The 17,320-nt window shown below is 44.8% G+C and overlaps 3 protein-coding genes across 7 annotated transcripts in view; 2 read left to right on the top strand and 1 right to left on the bottom strand.

The window, feature by feature from the left end:
• LOC111076596 (cyclic AMP response element-binding protein A) overlaps positions 1–1,249 on the top strand; it is a 21,320-nt gene extending 20,071 nt beyond the window's left edge. Inside the window, exons 5-7 of the mRNA XM_041593452.1 lie at positions 184–296; positions 358–501; positions 591–1,249. Coding sequence (XP_041449386.1) covers positions 184–296; positions 358–501; positions 591–785 — 452 coding nt within the window. The 3' untranslated portion in view covers positions 786–1,249. The remainder of the gene's footprint in view (positions 1–183; positions 297–357; positions 502–590) is intronic.
• The window catches only part of LOC111076592 (protein argonaute-2), a 19,598-nt gene extending 4,270 nt beyond the window's left edge, over positions 1–15,328 (top strand). For 2 of the 5 annotated variants that reach the window (XM_041593448.1, XM_041593446.1), the window contains 7 exons: positions 11,889–12,436; positions 12,503–12,591; positions 12,668–13,274; positions 13,356–13,697; positions 13,758–14,405; positions 14,472–14,842; positions 14,911–15,328. In XM_041593448.1, coding sequence (XP_041449382.1) covers positions 11,889–12,436; positions 12,503–12,591; positions 12,668–13,274; positions 13,356–13,697; positions 13,758–14,405; positions 14,472–14,842; positions 14,911–15,001 — 2,696 coding nt within the window. In that variant the 3' untranslated portion in view covers positions 15,002–15,328. Of the gene's footprint in view, positions 1–11,127; positions 11,259–11,327; positions 11,382–11,672; positions 12,437–12,502; positions 12,592–12,667; positions 13,275–13,355; positions 13,698–13,757; positions 14,406–14,471; positions 14,843–14,910 lie in introns of those variants that run through there. The other 3 variants (XM_041593450.1, XM_041593449.1, XM_041593447.1) reach the window with 3 other exon arrangements.
• LOC111076593 (T-cell immunomodulatory protein) lies at positions 15,052–17,320 on the bottom strand. Its single transcript, XM_022370442.2, has 2 exons — positions 17,026–17,320; positions 15,052–16,967 (listed from the first exon to the last, which is right to left on the bottom strand). The coding sequence occupies exons 1-2, from the start codon at positions 17,219–17,221 to the stop codon at positions 15,367–15,369; spliced, it is 1,797 nt and encodes a 598-aa protein (XP_022226134.1). The 5' UTR covers positions 17,222–17,320; the 3' UTR covers positions 15,052–15,366.

Genomic DNA, 17,320 nt, shown 5'->3' with positions numbered 1-17,320 from the left:
GAAATGGAATCTATGAGACTCTTGCAAGCGCTCCTGTTTATCCTCACGCTTTTCTTTGATGTACAGCACCAATATGATAAGGATAATGACCAGGCAAGTGCCTCCAAGTGCCACAACACTCATCAGGATCAATTTGCTGGGGGTCACGAACAGCTGAGCCTTCCAGTGCGATGGAACGACGAAATGTTACCGGCATCACGCGCTCTGCCAACTGCGGCGGTTCCGGCTCCAGCTCCAGCAACAGCACCACCACAACAAGGCAGCCCATACATACGCCGCTAATAAGCTCCCAGCCGGTAAGTTCGTCATGCTTACACTACCCTGCAAAAAAAACTAATAAAATCCTTTGACTTATAGAAGGGCTCTACAGGCACGCTGCTACTGACAGAGGAGGAGAAACGCACCTTGCTGGCCGAAGGGTATCCCATACCGCAGAAGCTCCCTCTAACAAAAGCCGAAGAAAAATCGCGCAAGAAGATCCGACGAAAAATTAAAAATAAAGTAAGAAAGTACTATATTGGAAAATGCTGGAAAAAAGCTTCTGTGATGTAGAACGGAACTCTAATGTGAATTCTGATTCCCTTTCATAGATCTCTGCTCAGGAAAGTCGTCGCAAAAAGAAGGAGTATATGGACCAGCTGGAGAGGCGCGTGGAAATTCTTGTCACTGAAAATCACGACTACAAGAAGCGCCTCGAGACGCTGGAGGAGACCAATGCCAACCTACTTAGTCAGCTGCACAAATTGCAGGCCCTAGTTAGCAAGCACAATGTGAAAAAGTCCTAAGCCAGGCACCCAGGACGTGTGCCGGTTCCGTTTCTTGTTTGCCCGCCTTCCCTAAATACCTATACCTATAACTACATATAAATGTATATATAGATATCTATACATATTTTTATTTTTTGTTCCGTCTATTATTTGAGTTTTGTGTGAGAGTTTTGATGAATTTATGTAGGAATTTTTGTCCGGCTTATTGATAACACAAAGCGGAATAAATATCCTCTTCCTTCCTACTCTTATTGCTACTCTGACACCCATACATATTTTAAAAAATTTTGCACCCAGATGCCTATAATTAAAACCATACAATTTGAATGTATGGATGTATGCCCTAGCTACTTTTAGAACGTTTCTTATACATAGATATGTATATTAGTCATGCATTCCTGTTATATAAACTTTATAGGCACATACCAACTCCAACTACAACCACAACAGAAAGATCGACAAGCTCAAACAGCAGAAGCCAATTCAAACGAGAAGGAACGTGTGAGCCGTTTCTGGGGACGCGACTCTACTTATACCCGTACTCAGTCAGTAAATACATTTTTGAGCTTATGATTTTATAGATTTAAAAAAAAAAAAAAAATTTTACATTTTACATTTTTTTGCTACATCTGATATCTACATCTACATATACAATGTCTATTCTACATCTAACATGTAGATTGTACATGTTCCATTCATATTCTACATCTCCTCCGCTAGGGGTTGCTCGCGCACTGAACGAGGCAGAGTGTGAGAAGGAAAATGAGTTGCGTTGTTGTTTGATGGAGTGGGGACAGGGGAAGCAACTGAAAATTAATTTCTTCATTCTGGCTATAATTATGATCCGATCTGATTCAGATTTGGCAATCTGGTAGATATGGGCAATCTCTACGATACTGCGTTTTTAGTTTTATCGTATCTTTAAAACTGTGCCTGCCACAGATTTTCGTCCTTTGTGTGGGCGGAAGGGGGCGGGGCGAAATTTTGAAATACACTTGTAGCAGTGTGATATCACATGAGTCTGGAAACCAAATTTGGTTTCTCTAGCTCTTATAGTCTCTGAGATCCAGGCGCTCATCAAGACGGACGGACGGACAGACGGACAGACGGACATGGCTATATCGACTCGGCTATTGATGCTGATCAATAATATATATACTTTATGGAGTCGGAAACGTTTTCTTCTCTGCGTTGCACACATCCACTTTTACCACAAATCTAATATACCCCTTAACTCTTTTTTGAGTACGGGTATAATAAAAAGCATCATAAGAAAAGCTATGTAACTAACAATATTTTACTCGTAAATAAACGAAATCAACAGACCAAAAAACAAAAATGCAAAGAAGAAAGCTAACAAAATCGGATATGGCATGCTTAGGTGTGGGCTCTGTTCGATCTGATCTGATATAATATAACTTTATCTACATAAGAGCAGCGATATACATATGCATACATTATGTTTTAGTAATGATTGAATGAATGAACGAAAGACTCTCGGAGTCGCATCTCTGCACTGTCTTTGGCATGACCCTTGTTCCTTTAAATGTCATTTCTCAAGAAAACAAATGATAAGAAAGTATATATACCTAAATAATTCCATAATGGAGCTAGATAGAATGATTTCACAACGAACTACATTTATCGATATGCAGAACTTTAGTGGTTTTTTATACCCGTACTCAAAAAAGAGTTAAGGGGTATATTAGATTTGTGGTAAAAGTGGATGTGTGTAACGCAGAGAAGGAAAATTTTCCGACCCCATAAAGTATATATATTCTTGATCAGCATCAATAGCCGAGTCGTTATAGCCATGTCTGTCTGTCCGTCCGTCCGTCCGTCCGTCTGTCCGTCTGTCCGTCTCGATGAGCGCCTGGATCTCAGAGACTATAAGAGCTAGCGAAACCAAATTTGGTTTCCAGACTTATGTGATATCACACTGCTACAAGTGTATTTCAGAATTTCGCCCCGCCCCCTTCCGCCCCCACAAAGGACGAAAATCTGTGGCAGGCACAATTTTAAAGATACGATAAAACTAAAAACGCAGTATCGTAGAGAATGCCCATATCTACCAGATTGCCAAATATGAACTAGATCGGATCATAATTATAGCCAGAATGAAGAAATTAATTTTCAGTTGCTTCCCCTCCCCCTCCCACCCACGACAACGCATCTCATTTTCCTTCTCGTTCGCACATTCTGCCGCGTTCAGTGCGCGACCAACCCTTAGCGGAGGAGATGTAGAATCTAATTGGAACATGTACAATCTACATGTTAGATGTAGAATATACATTGTATTTGTAGATGTAGATATCATATGTAGCAAAAAAATGTAAAATGTAAAATTTTTTTTTCTAAAATTCTTAAAAATCATAAGCTCAAAAATGTATATACTGACTGAGTACGGGTATAAGTAGAGTCGCGTCCCCAGAAGCGACTCACACGTTCCTTCTCGTTTTTCATATTTTTACCGCCAGCAACCCCAAAGAAGCGCACCAAAATGTAGAAAGAATCTTGAATTGGTACTCTGTCACGTTGTCTGGCCAAATAACAAAATTTCCGAGCCAATTATGAAAAAAGAATTTTTGTTTGTTAAGTTTAATATAAGACCTCAAACATGAACCTTCTTCATTGCTGTGAGGTTTCAAAGTCCTTGAGGATCGAGGTGTTTTTCGCGAAGGCAAGAAGTTCCCCTGGTGTCCTTCTAGAGGCATCTTCCAGTGATGCCATCACCGTGTTACCCAGGTATTTTCTTCTTGCCCTTGATAGCGCCGGGCAGTTGCATATGAGGTGTTCTAGGGTTTCGATAGCCCCTTCTTCATCGCATTTTCTGCAGTTACCACTGTTGGTGATGCCTAGTTTAACTGCGTGTGCTGCAGTTAGACAGTGTCCTGTGAGTATTCCCACTAGCATTCTGCAGTCCTTCCGTGGAAGGTGCAGTAAGTAGTGGCTAAGTTTACCATTGCGCTCCTTTCACATGGTTCTAAGGGAGACAGGCACGTTCTCGGTTCTGTCAATGGCCAACCCGACGCCTTCCTTAGCCAGTACATCCGCTGTCTCGTTACCTTTGATGCCCTGGTGGCTGGGTACCCAATAGATCCGCACTGACTTTGTCGTGCTTAGGTAGTCTAATGCTTCCCTGCTCGCCAGGACGTTTCCGGAACTGACCGCTGACGACTGCATGGATCTTATCGCCGCCTGGCTGTCCACGAACAGGTTTACCACGCCGTGTGAACGATCGATGGACTGAGCCGCCTCTGCCGCTTTCCGTATGGCGTAGACTTTCGCCTGGAATATGCTGCATTGGCCCGGTAGCTTATAAGACAGCCTTATCTCAGGGTCTGTACAGTATATGCCCGCTCCTACTCCTCCTTCCCTCTTGGAGCCGTCGGTGTAAATGTTGAGGTGTTGAGTCTGGTCCCGACCCCTTTTCCAGTAGTCGGGTCCCATAAATGAGGTTGTGTTTACGTCCAGGCAGGTTTGGGGGATCATGTAGTCAGATATACTGGTCATGTCTCGGCCAATTGAACTGTGCCCGAATCCCTGTAGAGACATGTTTCCTGATGCTACTAAGCGTTGTGCCGCCTTTCCTGCAATCAGTTGAGCGTGGATGTCCAGGGGGTCGATTCCGATTATGGTTTCGAGTGCTTTTGTTGGAGTTGACCTCAGCGCCCCCGTAATGCAAAGCAGCGCCTGCCGCTGGGTCCTTTCCATAAGCTTATTGTACGTCGTCTTTTCCGTCGCTTGCCACCACACTAAGACTCCATACAGCAGAGTCGGTCGCACCACCGAGATGTAGATCCAGTGCATTAGAGCAGGTGACAGGCCCCATGTACTGCTGAGCATCTTCTTGGATGCATATAGCGCAATGGTGGCCTTCTTCACCCTTTCCAAAACATTGGGTCTCCACGCCAGCTTGCTGTCCAGTACTATGCCGAGGTATTTGACTTGTGTTTTCGGGGTCAGCCTGGTTTTTTCACTTTTCGGGGGGATCCATGCCGGTACCTTGTATCTCATGGTAAAGAGGATGAGGTCCGTCTTGTCCGCTTTGATACTGAGTCCTACTTTTTCCGCCCACTCACATATCTTCCTGAGTGTTGATTCCATTATGGAGCTTAGAGTCGATGGACATACTCCCGTAATAATTATGCTTATGTCATCTGCATAAGCTGTTATTTTTGGGGCTCTCCTTTCGAATCTCTTTATTAGGTCGTCGACCACCAGGTTCCACAGGAGGGGCGAGAGGACCCCACCCTGAGGTGTGCCTCTGTGTGCCCCTTTCACCAAGGAAGCGGTGTCCCATTCTGAGCACACCCGTCTACAACTTAGAAGGTTATTTATCCAGAGGTTGATTGCGGGATGCGTGTTGGTCGCTTCTAGGCGGTCCATTATTGCGTTAGTCATCACGTTATTGAATGCTCCGGATATGTCTACGAACACTCCTAAAGCATACTTTTTGGCTGCACTTTCCTGCCTTTGGAAGGAAGACAATCCTCGAGGTCCTCCATTGAATAGGGATATAGCCCGTGCTCAGGCAAGCTGAGTATATTGCAGAGAGCCATGGGATGATCACGTCTTTGGTCGCCTGTAGCATTGCTGGAAATATACCGTCTAGTCCAGGTGCTTTCGTACCCACAAAGGAGTCTATAGCCCAGTGGATTCTCCTAGACGATATGAGACCCGTTGGGGGATGCTGTTCCTCAGTTGCTAGGTCCTGATGCGTTGTAGCGTCAGCAACCTCGGTGCATCCTGGGAAGTGAGATTCCATTAGTGCTGTTAGGGCTTCTTCACTGCCCTCAGTCCACTGTCCATCGTTTCGCTTGAGCTGACTCTGTATGGTAGGTTGCTTTGATAGCAGCTTCCGGAGTCTAGTCGTTTCTGGGACTTTCTCGATGTTGGAGCAGAGTTTCTTTGTGCCCTTCGTATTTCCTTCTTGTACTCCCTGAGTAGGATTTTATATTCCTCATTGATCATCTCATCGCTCGCCTGTTTGACGATTTTGAAGAATTCTTTGAGGTTGTTTCTTTGGAGCGATAGGTCCCGGCTCCACCAGAGTGGTTTGGTCCTCTTTTTCGTTCTCGAGGGTGGACACGATGCGTGGTACGCATCCAGTAGTTCCCTGGATAGGGTCTCTAGGGACGTTTCTATGTCTTCCGGGGATTTCACTGTGCCCGTACGATTCGCGAGCTTCGAGGTAACTGTCTTTTTAAACTTTTCCCAGTTTGTGTTCCGGGGGTTTCCATAGACAGTTATCTTCGGAGAGTGTTCAAATTCGCACTTAAACTGAATATACTTGTGGTCTGAGAATGATGGTCTTACAAGGACTCTCCAGCCAGATACCAAAGTACTTGTTCCCGCTACGAGTGTTAAATCTAGCACGTTTGAAGAGCTGGGACCAACAAAGGTGTATTCCTCTCCTACGTTTGCTACTTCTAGGTTAGTTGATAGTATGAAGTCTAGGAGTGACTCACCTCTATCGTTGATGTCCCACACGTTGTGATGTGCGTTTGCGTCCGTACCGACGAGAAGTTGTTGTTCTTTCGGGCTGGCTTCCTCCACTAGATGCTGATGCTCAACTGATGCTCAACTCTTCAGGTGGAGCTGGCCTGTCGTGAGTCATGTAGCAGGAGGCTACAATCAGGCGCCTTTCCTTGCTTTCTAGCATCACCACGGTCAGATCGTCAGTGCTGTAATGAGGCATGAGGTGAGCATGGATTCCCTTTCTTACAAGTACGGCGGTTCTGTTCCTGCTTACCGATGGTGGATAGAACACGTTAAAATTTGATGACTTTAGTCCGGCCACAGCATTGCCTGATGCAACCCATGGCTTCTGGACTAAGGCTATGTCGGCGGGCCCTTGCCTTTGTGGAGGACGCACACTCACCATGTGCGTCTGGCTCAGCTCCACCCGACGGGTTTCCTACTACCGTCAGGTCACTGTCCTCCTCCTCCTCCTCCGAGTCCAGCGCAAGACCCTGTGCGGCATCCACGATGGTGTCCAGACCAAGGTCCTTCGGTCGCTTTTTCAGCCGCAGGTACACACTGCCCATCCCCCACGCCATCCTCCCGAATCTTGGGTACAGCAGGTCCTCTGCCTCCTTGCTGATCTGGATGATCGCACTCTGGCCCCCCTCATTGGGTAGTGGGCTCCCGATATGCAAAATCCTCCAGTTCGCCGTTGGCAGCTGTAGCAGCTTCAGCGCACGGTCCCCTTGGATTACGATGGGGAAGAGTACCTTTGCCTTTGGTATGGACGGGATTAGCTCCCTGTCCACCACCTCCAGCTTGGCCCCCTCCCCCAACGCTTCCAGTTGGCAGATCGTTTGCAATACATTTTAGTATTTTGACCCCGTTAAGCCACCCTGCACCATCGAACGTGGGCATGGGGGCCGTTGGGTCCTCCTCCATTCGAGCGAACAGCGCATCCACGAGCCGCGCGTGCACCGTCTTCCAACGCGCAGCCGTTATTTTGCCGTTCTCGTCGCTCCGGTCAATGAGTGCCACGATTAAGTGTCGTTTGGTCACCTCACTGACCTTCGCTTTATGGGGTCTCTTCGCCTGTTTGGGTGTGGGGCCTGCCACCTTGGGCCCGCGTTGCCGCTTGCTCACCGGAGTGTCCTTGATGGCACTCTCGGTCGAGCGTTGCCTTTTGGCGAGACTCTCCTCCACCTTGTTGGCAAATCCCTCCGTCGATGCCTTCATCTGCGGCATCTGCACGAAGTGCAGCCGTCCCTCTTCTATCCGTTGCTCGGCCCAGGTCATTTTGGGATTCTCCTCTTCAGAGAGGTCCTTCCTGCCCTGGAGCCGGCCCATGATTTTGAGGGCCGCTTTGTACTGGGCCTTCGCCTTCAACCCCTCCTTGGAACGCCTCGGCCCTTCCCTACGCAGGGAGCTGGAACCTGGTTCCGGGGAGCGGAGAAGGCTTTCTTCTTGGTTACCGAGAGCACGCTCTCCAGGTCCGAGTCTGTATCGACCACGGCACCTGTGCGGCTCAACTTGGAGTGAGTCGTTTTTGTGGCAGTACCATTGCAACTGATATGACCTGCTCCCGCCATATCAGAGGTGTGGCCGCTGGCGACACGCAGAGAGGATTGCTCCTCCCCGTGCCCGCCGGTGGTAGCAGCCACGCTTTCCACCGACGTTTGGGTTGACATCCCAACCCTTGCTTGCTCCTTCTTCCGCTCCATTGTTGGCCCAGAGGGTTAATATTTTTCGGGGGGACCACCCCCTAGCGTTTTATGCCTACCCAACAGGCACCTCCAGCCTTTTTGTTCCCAAAAATGTTTGGTCGGGAAGACCTGGAGCTGGCCTTGGCTAGACACTGCATTGCCCCGGACAGAGCAAGCGGCAATGCATTACCCGATCTGGGATAATGCAGTGCCCATTGCCCAGCCGGCACCCTCTGGGAGGGTTCAGCTGGAGGATTTTCGCCGGCCAAATTTTACATTAAAATTCGATAAAAAAATAATAATAATAAAATAATAAGATATGATAGCAATCCATTTGGAAAAATAAAAGCGTTTTGGGGATGTTTATACACAAAAGAAAAGCAGTTTTAACGCATATTGTAAATTTAAATTTAAAACGGATTCAAACGAAAAATAGAAAATATACACAAAAAAATTTTAAAACTTTTTTAAGATGCTGTGTTTTGGAATAAGCAAATGCAATTCAAAGTAAGTCGCAAACAACCATTAAAACAGCGAAAATGCGAAACTCATTTTGATTGTTAAATATTTTACTTATTTGTCCTGGAACTCCGGCGGAACGGGCTCTGCCATCTAGATCAAAATCTGTAAAAAACTAATTTTGTATGCAAAGAATAGCATTTTGGCATTTATATTGTCGTACAAAAAGCGGACGAATGTCCTTCCAAAGGTAGGCGATTTTACAGAGACATTTATACCTTTGGCAAATGTTAGGAACGACTAAGGAAAATTGCGAGTCTCTGGCTCCGGCTTCGAAGAGTAATCGCTAGACCTCGAACGTGTGGCAGCATTTAAAAAAACCGCCGATAATAACAAGGGTATGCATTTACTGAGGCAAAGAGGTTGCTGATTTCTGTTCGCCTGGTATCTCAGATTTGAATTTAACGGTTTTCTGCCATTTGAGCGATGGAAAGTGGAGTCAGAAAATGAGAGAAATTAGATCGAAAAAAGAGAGCAACGAAATACAAAGAGCAACAAGAAAAAATGAGAAATTAAAAAAAAACAGCAACCTTCTGTAGATTTCTGTTCGCTTGGTATCTCAGATTTGAATTTAACGGTTTTCTGCCATTTGAGCGATGGAAAGTGGAGTCAGAAAATTAGAGAAATTAGATCGAAAGAAGAGAGCAACGAAATACAAAGAGAAACAAGAAACAAGAAAAAACGAGAAATTAAAAAAAGCCAGCAATTTTCTGCTGATTTCTGTTCGCCTGGTATCTCAGATTTGAATTTAACGGTTTTCTGCCATTTGAGCGATGGAAAGTGGAGTCAGAAAATGAGAGAAATTAGATCGAAAAAAGAGAGCAACGAAATACAAAGAGAAATGAAAAAAACCAGCGACCTTCTGCTGATTTCTGTTCGCCTGGTATCTCAGATTTGAATTTAACGGTTTTCTGCCATTTAAGCGGTGGAAAGTGGAGTCATAAAATGAGAGAAATTAGATCGAAAGAAGAGAGCAACGAAATACAAAGAGAAACAAGAAAAAACGAGATATTAAAAAAAGCCAGCAACTTTCTGCTGATTTCTGTTCGCCTGGTATCTCAGATTTGAATTGAACGGGTTTCTGCCATTTGAGCGGTGGAAAGTGGAGTCAGAAAATGAGAGAAATTAGATCGAAAAAAGAGAGCAACGAAATACAAAGAGAAACAAGAAAAAAAGAGAAATTAAAAAAAACCAGCAACCTTCTGCAGATTTCTGTTCGCTTGGTATCTCAGATTTGAATTGAACGGGTCTCTGCCATTTGAACGGTGGAAAGTAGAGGCAGAAAATGAGAGAAATTAGATCGAAAAAAGAGAGCAACGAAATACAAAGAGAAACAAGAAAAAAAGAGAAATTAAAAAAAACCAGCAACCTTCTGCAGATTTCTGTTCGCTTGGTATCTCAGATTTGAATTTAACGGTTTTCTGCCATTTGAGCGATGGAAAGTGGAGTCAGAAAATGAGAGAAATTAGATCGAAAGAAGAGAGCAACGAAATACAAAGAGAAACAAGAAAAAAAGAGAAATTAAAAAAAACCAGCAACCTTCTGGTGGAACACTACAAACTTGTGGGATCATGTACAGAGAATTCATCCAAGTACCTCTACGTACCGGCAACATCGTGCGAATCCGGAAGGTCTTTCAGCAAGGCTGGACAGATCATATCGGACCGTCGCACCAGGCTTAAAGTTGATGTCGTAGATAAACTTATGTTAAGAACCAAAGCATTTTCTGTTAATGCCCTCTGCACACTGAGTCCATCCCGGGGGAATGGTGGGAATTTTTGAAAGAATTTTTTTTGAACACCGATTCACATTGACTCCATTCACCATCCACCATCCATGAGAAAACAGCTGATGCTCACAATTGCGTGAGGTGAAAATTTGTTCACATCTATAATTTCAATGAATATAAATAACATTGCAATGGTTGTGAATGTGATTCAGCAGCAAAACATATTCTTGCACAAGCGAATCATGTTTCTGGACTTGGATGATCATAATGCGGCTAACATTGACGAGGAGAATTTATTGGAGTGTATATCTGTTTTGAAAACACTGAAGCGTGGTCATCTCAGACTGCTTCTACTAAATCCAATCAATGTTTTAAATACAAATACATATTCTATGTTTTCTGAGAAGCGGTTTGGGACAACGAGGCAAAAACGAGGCGTTTTCTAAGGAAAAATTTCTATAGGTCTAACATTGTATCCTTTGGGCTCTTTTTCTGAGTACAGAAGAGTCGGAAGGCTGTCAGCCAAAAGCGAGTACAATTCTGACATATCAGATGTTATTTTGTTGTTTTTTACCATTTTCCTATCTGTCATTATTTACAATTTCGTAGTGAATTCCGATTTTTTCTTGTGAATGTGAAATATTTATGGTTGCATTTGCTCAGATCAACAAAAAAAAAGGTCGGTATGTACTGGAAAAGTATCCGAAGTATTTGCTTGTTTTTTTGGTATGTTTAAACCCACCTAGAAAGTTAAGCCTAGTACTCAGATCCAAAAACTGTTTGCCAGCAAACAAATGTCATATATTCTTCGAGCAGCCAGTGTGTGACCAGAGGTGTGCACTGCATTCCGAACGGTTACACTGCTCAGACCTAAGCTTTCTGAGCTTATAATTATTTTAGCCGTTTTTTCGAATCTAGCTTATTTTCGCAAACAATTCTGGCAGCACTAAGTGTGACCGTATCAAGAAACTTCTGCGTATATTAAATTCATAGTGCAACAATTCGTCAATAGTTTGAAATAATCTATTTGCGTTCAAACGCATCAGAAAGAACGCATCATGGGAAAGAAAAACAGTGAGATTAATACAAAATTGTTTTATTTAAGTAACTAACATGGTCAATTGCATTCGATTGCAATTATAGAATATAAGGAGTCTGCGAAGCCAGAGGCTGCACCACATCAACCACAACAAAAAGGTATGTGAAATGCACTACAAAGACACGTGAACTTATGAGAAAAATCTAGCATCTTCTGTATATGTTGTTTGTATGTATGTGCATAACTTTCGTTTTTGTCGATAAGCTTTTTAAATACATACAAACAAATCTAAAGCAGCGTTATTAAATCGTCTGCAGTATCGGGGGAATCATGAAATCAATTGGGTGTGGATTGACAAACATACATATGTACATATGCACGAAATATGGATCGCCATTTTTTTAGAAGTTTTATTAAACAATTTTTTTTTTCACTAAAATAATCAACAGATGCTGGTACGTCGGGTGCCCAAACCGCTGGAGTCACGTCCACTCCCACTCCATCCACAAGCTCCGCCGCTTCTGGCTCTCAACAACAGCAGGGAGGATGGCAAAAACAGGACGGAAACCAGCAGCGTCCTCAGTCCGGCCAAGGTTGGGGCGGTCAACAGAGGGGATCGCAACAGCAACCAGGCGGACACCAACAAGCACAAGGGCAATACCGTGGTCCGACACAACAATCCCAATCCCAAGGTCAGTTCCAAAGGGGATCGCAACAGCAACCAGGCGGACACCAACAAGCACAAGGGCAATACCGTGGTCCGACACAACAATCCCAATCCCAAGGTCAGTTCCAAAGGGGATCGCAACAGCAACCAGGCGGACACCAACAAGCACAAGGGCAATACCGTGGTCCGTCACAACAACAGGGTGGCAATCAGTCACGTCCTCAGGGTCAGCAAGGACAGTTCCAAAGAGCCCAAGGAAGCGCGTCTCTGCCACCTCTTCCAGCAGGCACCATGAAGCGTGGAACTTTGGGGAAACCAGGACAAGTATCTGTCAATTATCTCGACGTTAACTTGGATAAAATGCCAGCGGTGGCCTATCACTACGACGTGAAGATCACGCCAGAGCGCCCTAAGAAGTTCTATCGTCACGCCTTTGAGCAGTATAGAATTGAGCATTTGGGCGGTGCGATTGCCGCATATGATGGACGTGCATCGTGCTACTCAGTTGTGAAACTAGAATGCAGCTCCCAGGGCCATGAAGTAAAAGTAAGTGTTGTATATTTCGCTGAGTTCGATTTACTTTGAATGAAACCTTGCTTTCTTGTCGTCCAGGTAACAGATCGCCATGGGCGTACATTGAAATACACCCTAGAAATAAAGGAAACAGAGGACTCGGAAGTTGATTTGAACTCACTGAGAAGGTATATGAACCGTGACATTCTGTTCAATAGAATGTGTCGGCAGAGAATCGGCAATTCTAACATTCCATTTTTGCAGCTACATGAAGGATAAGATTTATGACAAGCCCATGCGAGCCTTGCAGTGTCTGGAGGTTGTGTTGGCGGCCCCCTGTCATAACAGTGCTATACGCGCCGGCCGCTCTTTCTTCAAAAGGTCTGATCCCGGAAATGCTTGTAATCTTGGCGACGGCTACGAAGCTCTGGTTGGACTCTATCAAACTTTCGTGCTTGGCGATCGTCCGTTTGTCAATGTGGATATATCCCACAAGTCCTTTCCGATGGCCATGTCGATCATTGACTATATAGAGCGGTATCAGCGGCAGAGAATTGATAAGAGCACAAATCTTGACTACAAGCGTTATGATATCGAATCATTCCTAAAGGGAATTAATATAATTTACGAGCCGCCTGCCTGTTTTGGCAGCGCTCCTCGCGTCTTCAAAGTCAACGGGCTTTCCAAGGTTTCAGCAAGCTCACAGATATTTGATCTGGATGGGAAAAAAACGACCGTTGCAGAGTACTACAAATCTCGGGAATATAATTTAAAGTTTCCAAACCTTCTATGCTTGCATGTTGGTCCGCCGTTGAAATACATTTATTTGCCTATCGAACTATGTCGCATTGAGGATGGTCAGCCCCTGAATGTGAGTTCAATAGCTCTTACGCAGCGACTTCCGTTAATTCCAAATAATTTCCTCCTTTTATTTATTTATCTCATATCGCAGCGCAAGGATTCTGCAAATCAGGTGGCGGCCATGATTAGGTATGCTGCCACATCCACCAACGAGAGGAAGGCCAAGATCATCCACTTGCTTGAATATTTCAAGCACAATTTAGATCCGACCATCAGTCGCTTTGGTATTCGCCTGGACAACGACTTCATTGTGGTTCATACACGTACCCTCAATGCACCTCAGGTGGAGTACAAAAACAATTCGACTTCGGTGAGGAACGGTTCGTGGCGCATGGATCGCATGCAATTCCTTGATCCCAAGCCGAAGCCACACAAATGGGCCATACTTTACGGTAAGATGCAGTACAATCAGGTGGCCGATTTTCAAGAAATGGTAAGTTGTGCATAGCTGGAAGCAGAATTACAGACAAATCCTAACTAATTTTCTTCCCAGGTTATTCGTCAGAGTCGCATCGTCAATGTTTGCCTTGATGCAAAGGCCGAGATTCGGATGTACAAGGATGAACGTGACCTAGATGCTCATTTCCAGGATTTCAAACGAAATCAATATGATTTGGTGTTCGTTATTATACCGAATTTCGGGGCCTTCTATGATACCGTGAAGCAAAAGGCTGAGCTGCAGTATGGCATTCTCACACAATGCATCAAGCAGATCACAGTCGAACGTAAATTGAACACGCAGTGTATTGGCAACGTTCTACTTAAGGTCAATTCAAAGCTGAACGGCATCAATCACAAGCTAAAGGACGATCCTCGCACTGTGATAAAGAATGCTATGTTTTTGGGCGCCGATGTGACTCATCCATCGCCCGATCAGCGAGAAATCCCCAGTGTTGTGGGAGTGGCCGCCTCCCATGATCCATATGGGGCTTCATATAATATGCAATATCGCTTGCAACGCTCTGCCCTGGAGGAGATCGAGGACATGGAGTCGATAACCCTTGAGCACTTGCGTGTTTATCATCAGTTCCGGAAATGTTATCCCGAGCACATTGTCTATTATCGTGATGGTGTCAGCGATGGTCAGTTCCCCAAGATCAGAAATGAAGAGCTGAGGGGTATTTCTGCGGCCTGCTGCAAGGTAATTTTGAGCTCTTTCAGTGAGAAACCCATTTTCTATTGCATTCGGGTTTCCGCCTCCTTTCAGATGCACATTAAGCCCAAGATTTGCTGCGTGATTGTGGTTAAACGGCATCATACCCGCTTCTTTCCAAACGGAGGTCCTTCGCAATTTAACAAGTTTAACAATGTTGATCCAGGAACCGTCGTCGATCGAACCATTGTCCATCCAAATGAGATGCAGTTCTTTATGGTCAGCCATCAGTCCATTCAGGGGACGGCCAAGCCGACGCGTTACAATGTAATTGAGAATACTGGCAACTTAGATATTGATCTACTGCAGCAATTGACATACAATCTTTGTCACATGTTTCCACGATGCAACCGCGCAGTGTCTTATCCGGCTCCGGCATATTTGGCTCATTTGGCTGCGGCACGTGGCCGTGTCTATCTGACTGGGTGCGATATTAATGTTGTTAAATATATTCGTTCTGAGATTATATATATCTTGACTGATTTTCTTGCAGCGCCACCAAGTTCCGTTCTCCCCAAGAGGAGTACGCAAAGCGTTTGATTGTTCCAGAGTTCATGAAGAGAAATCCCATGTACTTCGTTTAGGCAGAAAAGTAAACACAGTTACTCTTTTGCCAATAAGAACTAAATTCAAATATGATTATTCTTTATCAATTTTATATTTTATCACATTTCTTGAACCATAATCGTATATTATCATATGTTGAGGGGCATACTCTACTGCATTCATTAGTAGCATCGAAGTGAAGTGACATCTTTAGTGGCTCAAACAGAATATGGAAATTCTTTTAAATTACTAAAGACATATTATTGTAGCTACAAATGGAACCAGTTTAGAGGAGCCCTTATATTGGGCATATTATACAATTTTAAATAATAATAATAATAAAATTAATCAACTTTCTATGCTGACACGTAAAGATTTCTTAGTTTAAAGTTTGTTTATCGCGTTACATGGCGTCGAAATGGAATCTATGAGACTCTTGCAAGCGCTCCTGTTTATCCTCACGCTTTTCTTTGATGTACAGCACCAATATGATAAGGATAATGACCAGGCAAGTGCCTCCAAGTGCCACAACACTCATCAGGATCAATTTGCTGGGGGTCACAAACAGCTGAGCCTTCCAGTGCGATGGCTCATCCAGTGGCTTGGGCACCACAATGATCTGTGAGTTCGGAATAAGCTGTGTCCAATTGCGCCATTTGCTTCCCAGGCCTACGGCCAGCTGATCTACAAAGTTGGGTGTTCGCCCCAGGCCAAAGCAGGTGTACGGCAGTTGGAGGGCAAAATATGATGCCTGAGGCAACTGCACACTGCTACCACACTGCTGATCGCCATCTTGAGTCGTTGTGCTGTAGGTGATGCGCGGTCCAGGGAGATTGGTTCCGTATGTACGCTTCTTCCTTCCCAGAGGAGTGCGACGCTCTGAATTTTGTTTGTTATCCAGTCCTGTCAGAACAATAACCTTGACAAAGTTGGCATCGTAGTCAAGTGTATTGCGGAATGCAAGGGGACGGTAGCTGCCGTTCCGATTCTTCTGGATGAGAATCACATCGAGCACTCCGTCCTGATAGAAATCATAGAAGGCTCCAGCCACTGTGTTGTTTCCCATGGGTGACAGGGCGTTCCAGCGCACCTCAAATGTCCGCTTCGACGACTTCTCGCATGTGGTGCAGGGAACATTTTCCAGTAGGAAAGTTTGCATCACCGGCTTAGCTACGTTTAACGGCTGCAAGGTGAGGAGAAGATCAGGATAGCCATCCAAATTAAAGTCCCCACTTCTAGCCGTAATGGTCCTCAAGTAAACATCACCCGGAACGGGCGGCACCAACGCCCACGTAATGCCCTGGGGATCCCTAAAGTTAACATGAAGATTCCGAAAGTCATTACCGTCGTGGACCATTATTGAGGAGTTGCGGCAGTTCGCAAGAATACAAAACGGAATCACAATGTTTTGCACACCCTTCAGCTCAAAGTCCATGAAGACGGCCTGGCCAATATGGTAGTCATTGCCGCCAATCGGTTGGAACTTTATGGAGTATTGGTAGCTAAAGTTCTCCTGCATATCGCGTTCATTAACTCCGTACCAGATCTCATAGGAGTCCTGTGTCTGCAGAAATAAATCGGCCAGGAAGTCCTCATTCAAATCTAAATAGGCATTAGCATTTGGTATGCTGAGACTATTTCCGCCACTTCCAGTTGGCACGGCCTGATGGACCATCTGGGGCTGCTCTCGGCTGCTGTTAAATATCCAGAAAGTGCGCTCACCATAGCTGTCGAGGCCATATAAGTCGAGGATCATGTCCCGGTTAAAGTCAAGAGCCATCACTTCACCAATACTTTTAAAGAGCGGCTTCTTGGAGCAGGTTATCTCTGTCGTGTTGCCCCAATTGATGTACACGTCATAGCTTTCCTTGTCGTCGTTCTTGAGATTCACCAGCACATCCATCAGCGCATCACCATCAAAGTCGCCCGGGACAACACTGACAATCGTCTTATCAGCGTAGGTGCAGAACGGCCCAAGGATGAGCAATGGTTCCGTGTCGTGACCTACGCCATGGTAAAGTTTTAGGAATATTGGAAGGATTTTACAAATGAATGTAAATACCATAGAGTATCTGCAGCGTTTTCATGTCATCACGGATGACAAATATGTCCGTCAGCTCGTCCGAGTTGAAGTCTCCAAAGGCTGCGACAATGCCCTCCTTGATATTCCCGAAGACCTTGTCCGTAATATCGCTGCCATGAGCAATGCAGCCCAGGCTGAACAGAAGCCCAAGCAGAAAAGCACTAGATTCGAACATTTTAAGGACCTCCTTACTTCTCTACTTCTTTCTTTTGTTATTGTAAAATCAATTTTTTTTTTTTTTGGCGTTAGTGTTGGTCTGTTGTAGCAGCGACCA

This window comes from Drosophila obscura, unplaced genomic scaffold, assembly GCF_018151105.1.
Source record: "Drosophila obscura isolate BZ-5 IFL unplaced genomic scaffold, ASM1815110v1 contig_189, whole genome shotgun sequence".
Taxonomy (NCBI): Eukaryota; Metazoa; Arthropoda; class Insecta; order Diptera; family Drosophilidae; genus Drosophila; species Drosophila obscura.
The sequence above is the reverse complement of the archived record's forward strand: the minus strand, read 5'-3'. Positions and strand labels throughout refer to the sequence as shown.

Bases quoted from the DNA above. Each gene is read 5' to 3' on its own strand.
- LOC111076593 (XM_022370442.2), bottom strand. From the start codon at position 17,221: ATGTTCGAATCTAGTGCTTTTCTGCTTGGGCTTCTGTTCAGCCTGGGC. The intron at 16,968-17,025 runs GTATTTACATTC...ACCATGGCGTAG, and splicing joins AACGCTGCAGATACTCTATG to GTCACGACACGGAACCATTG.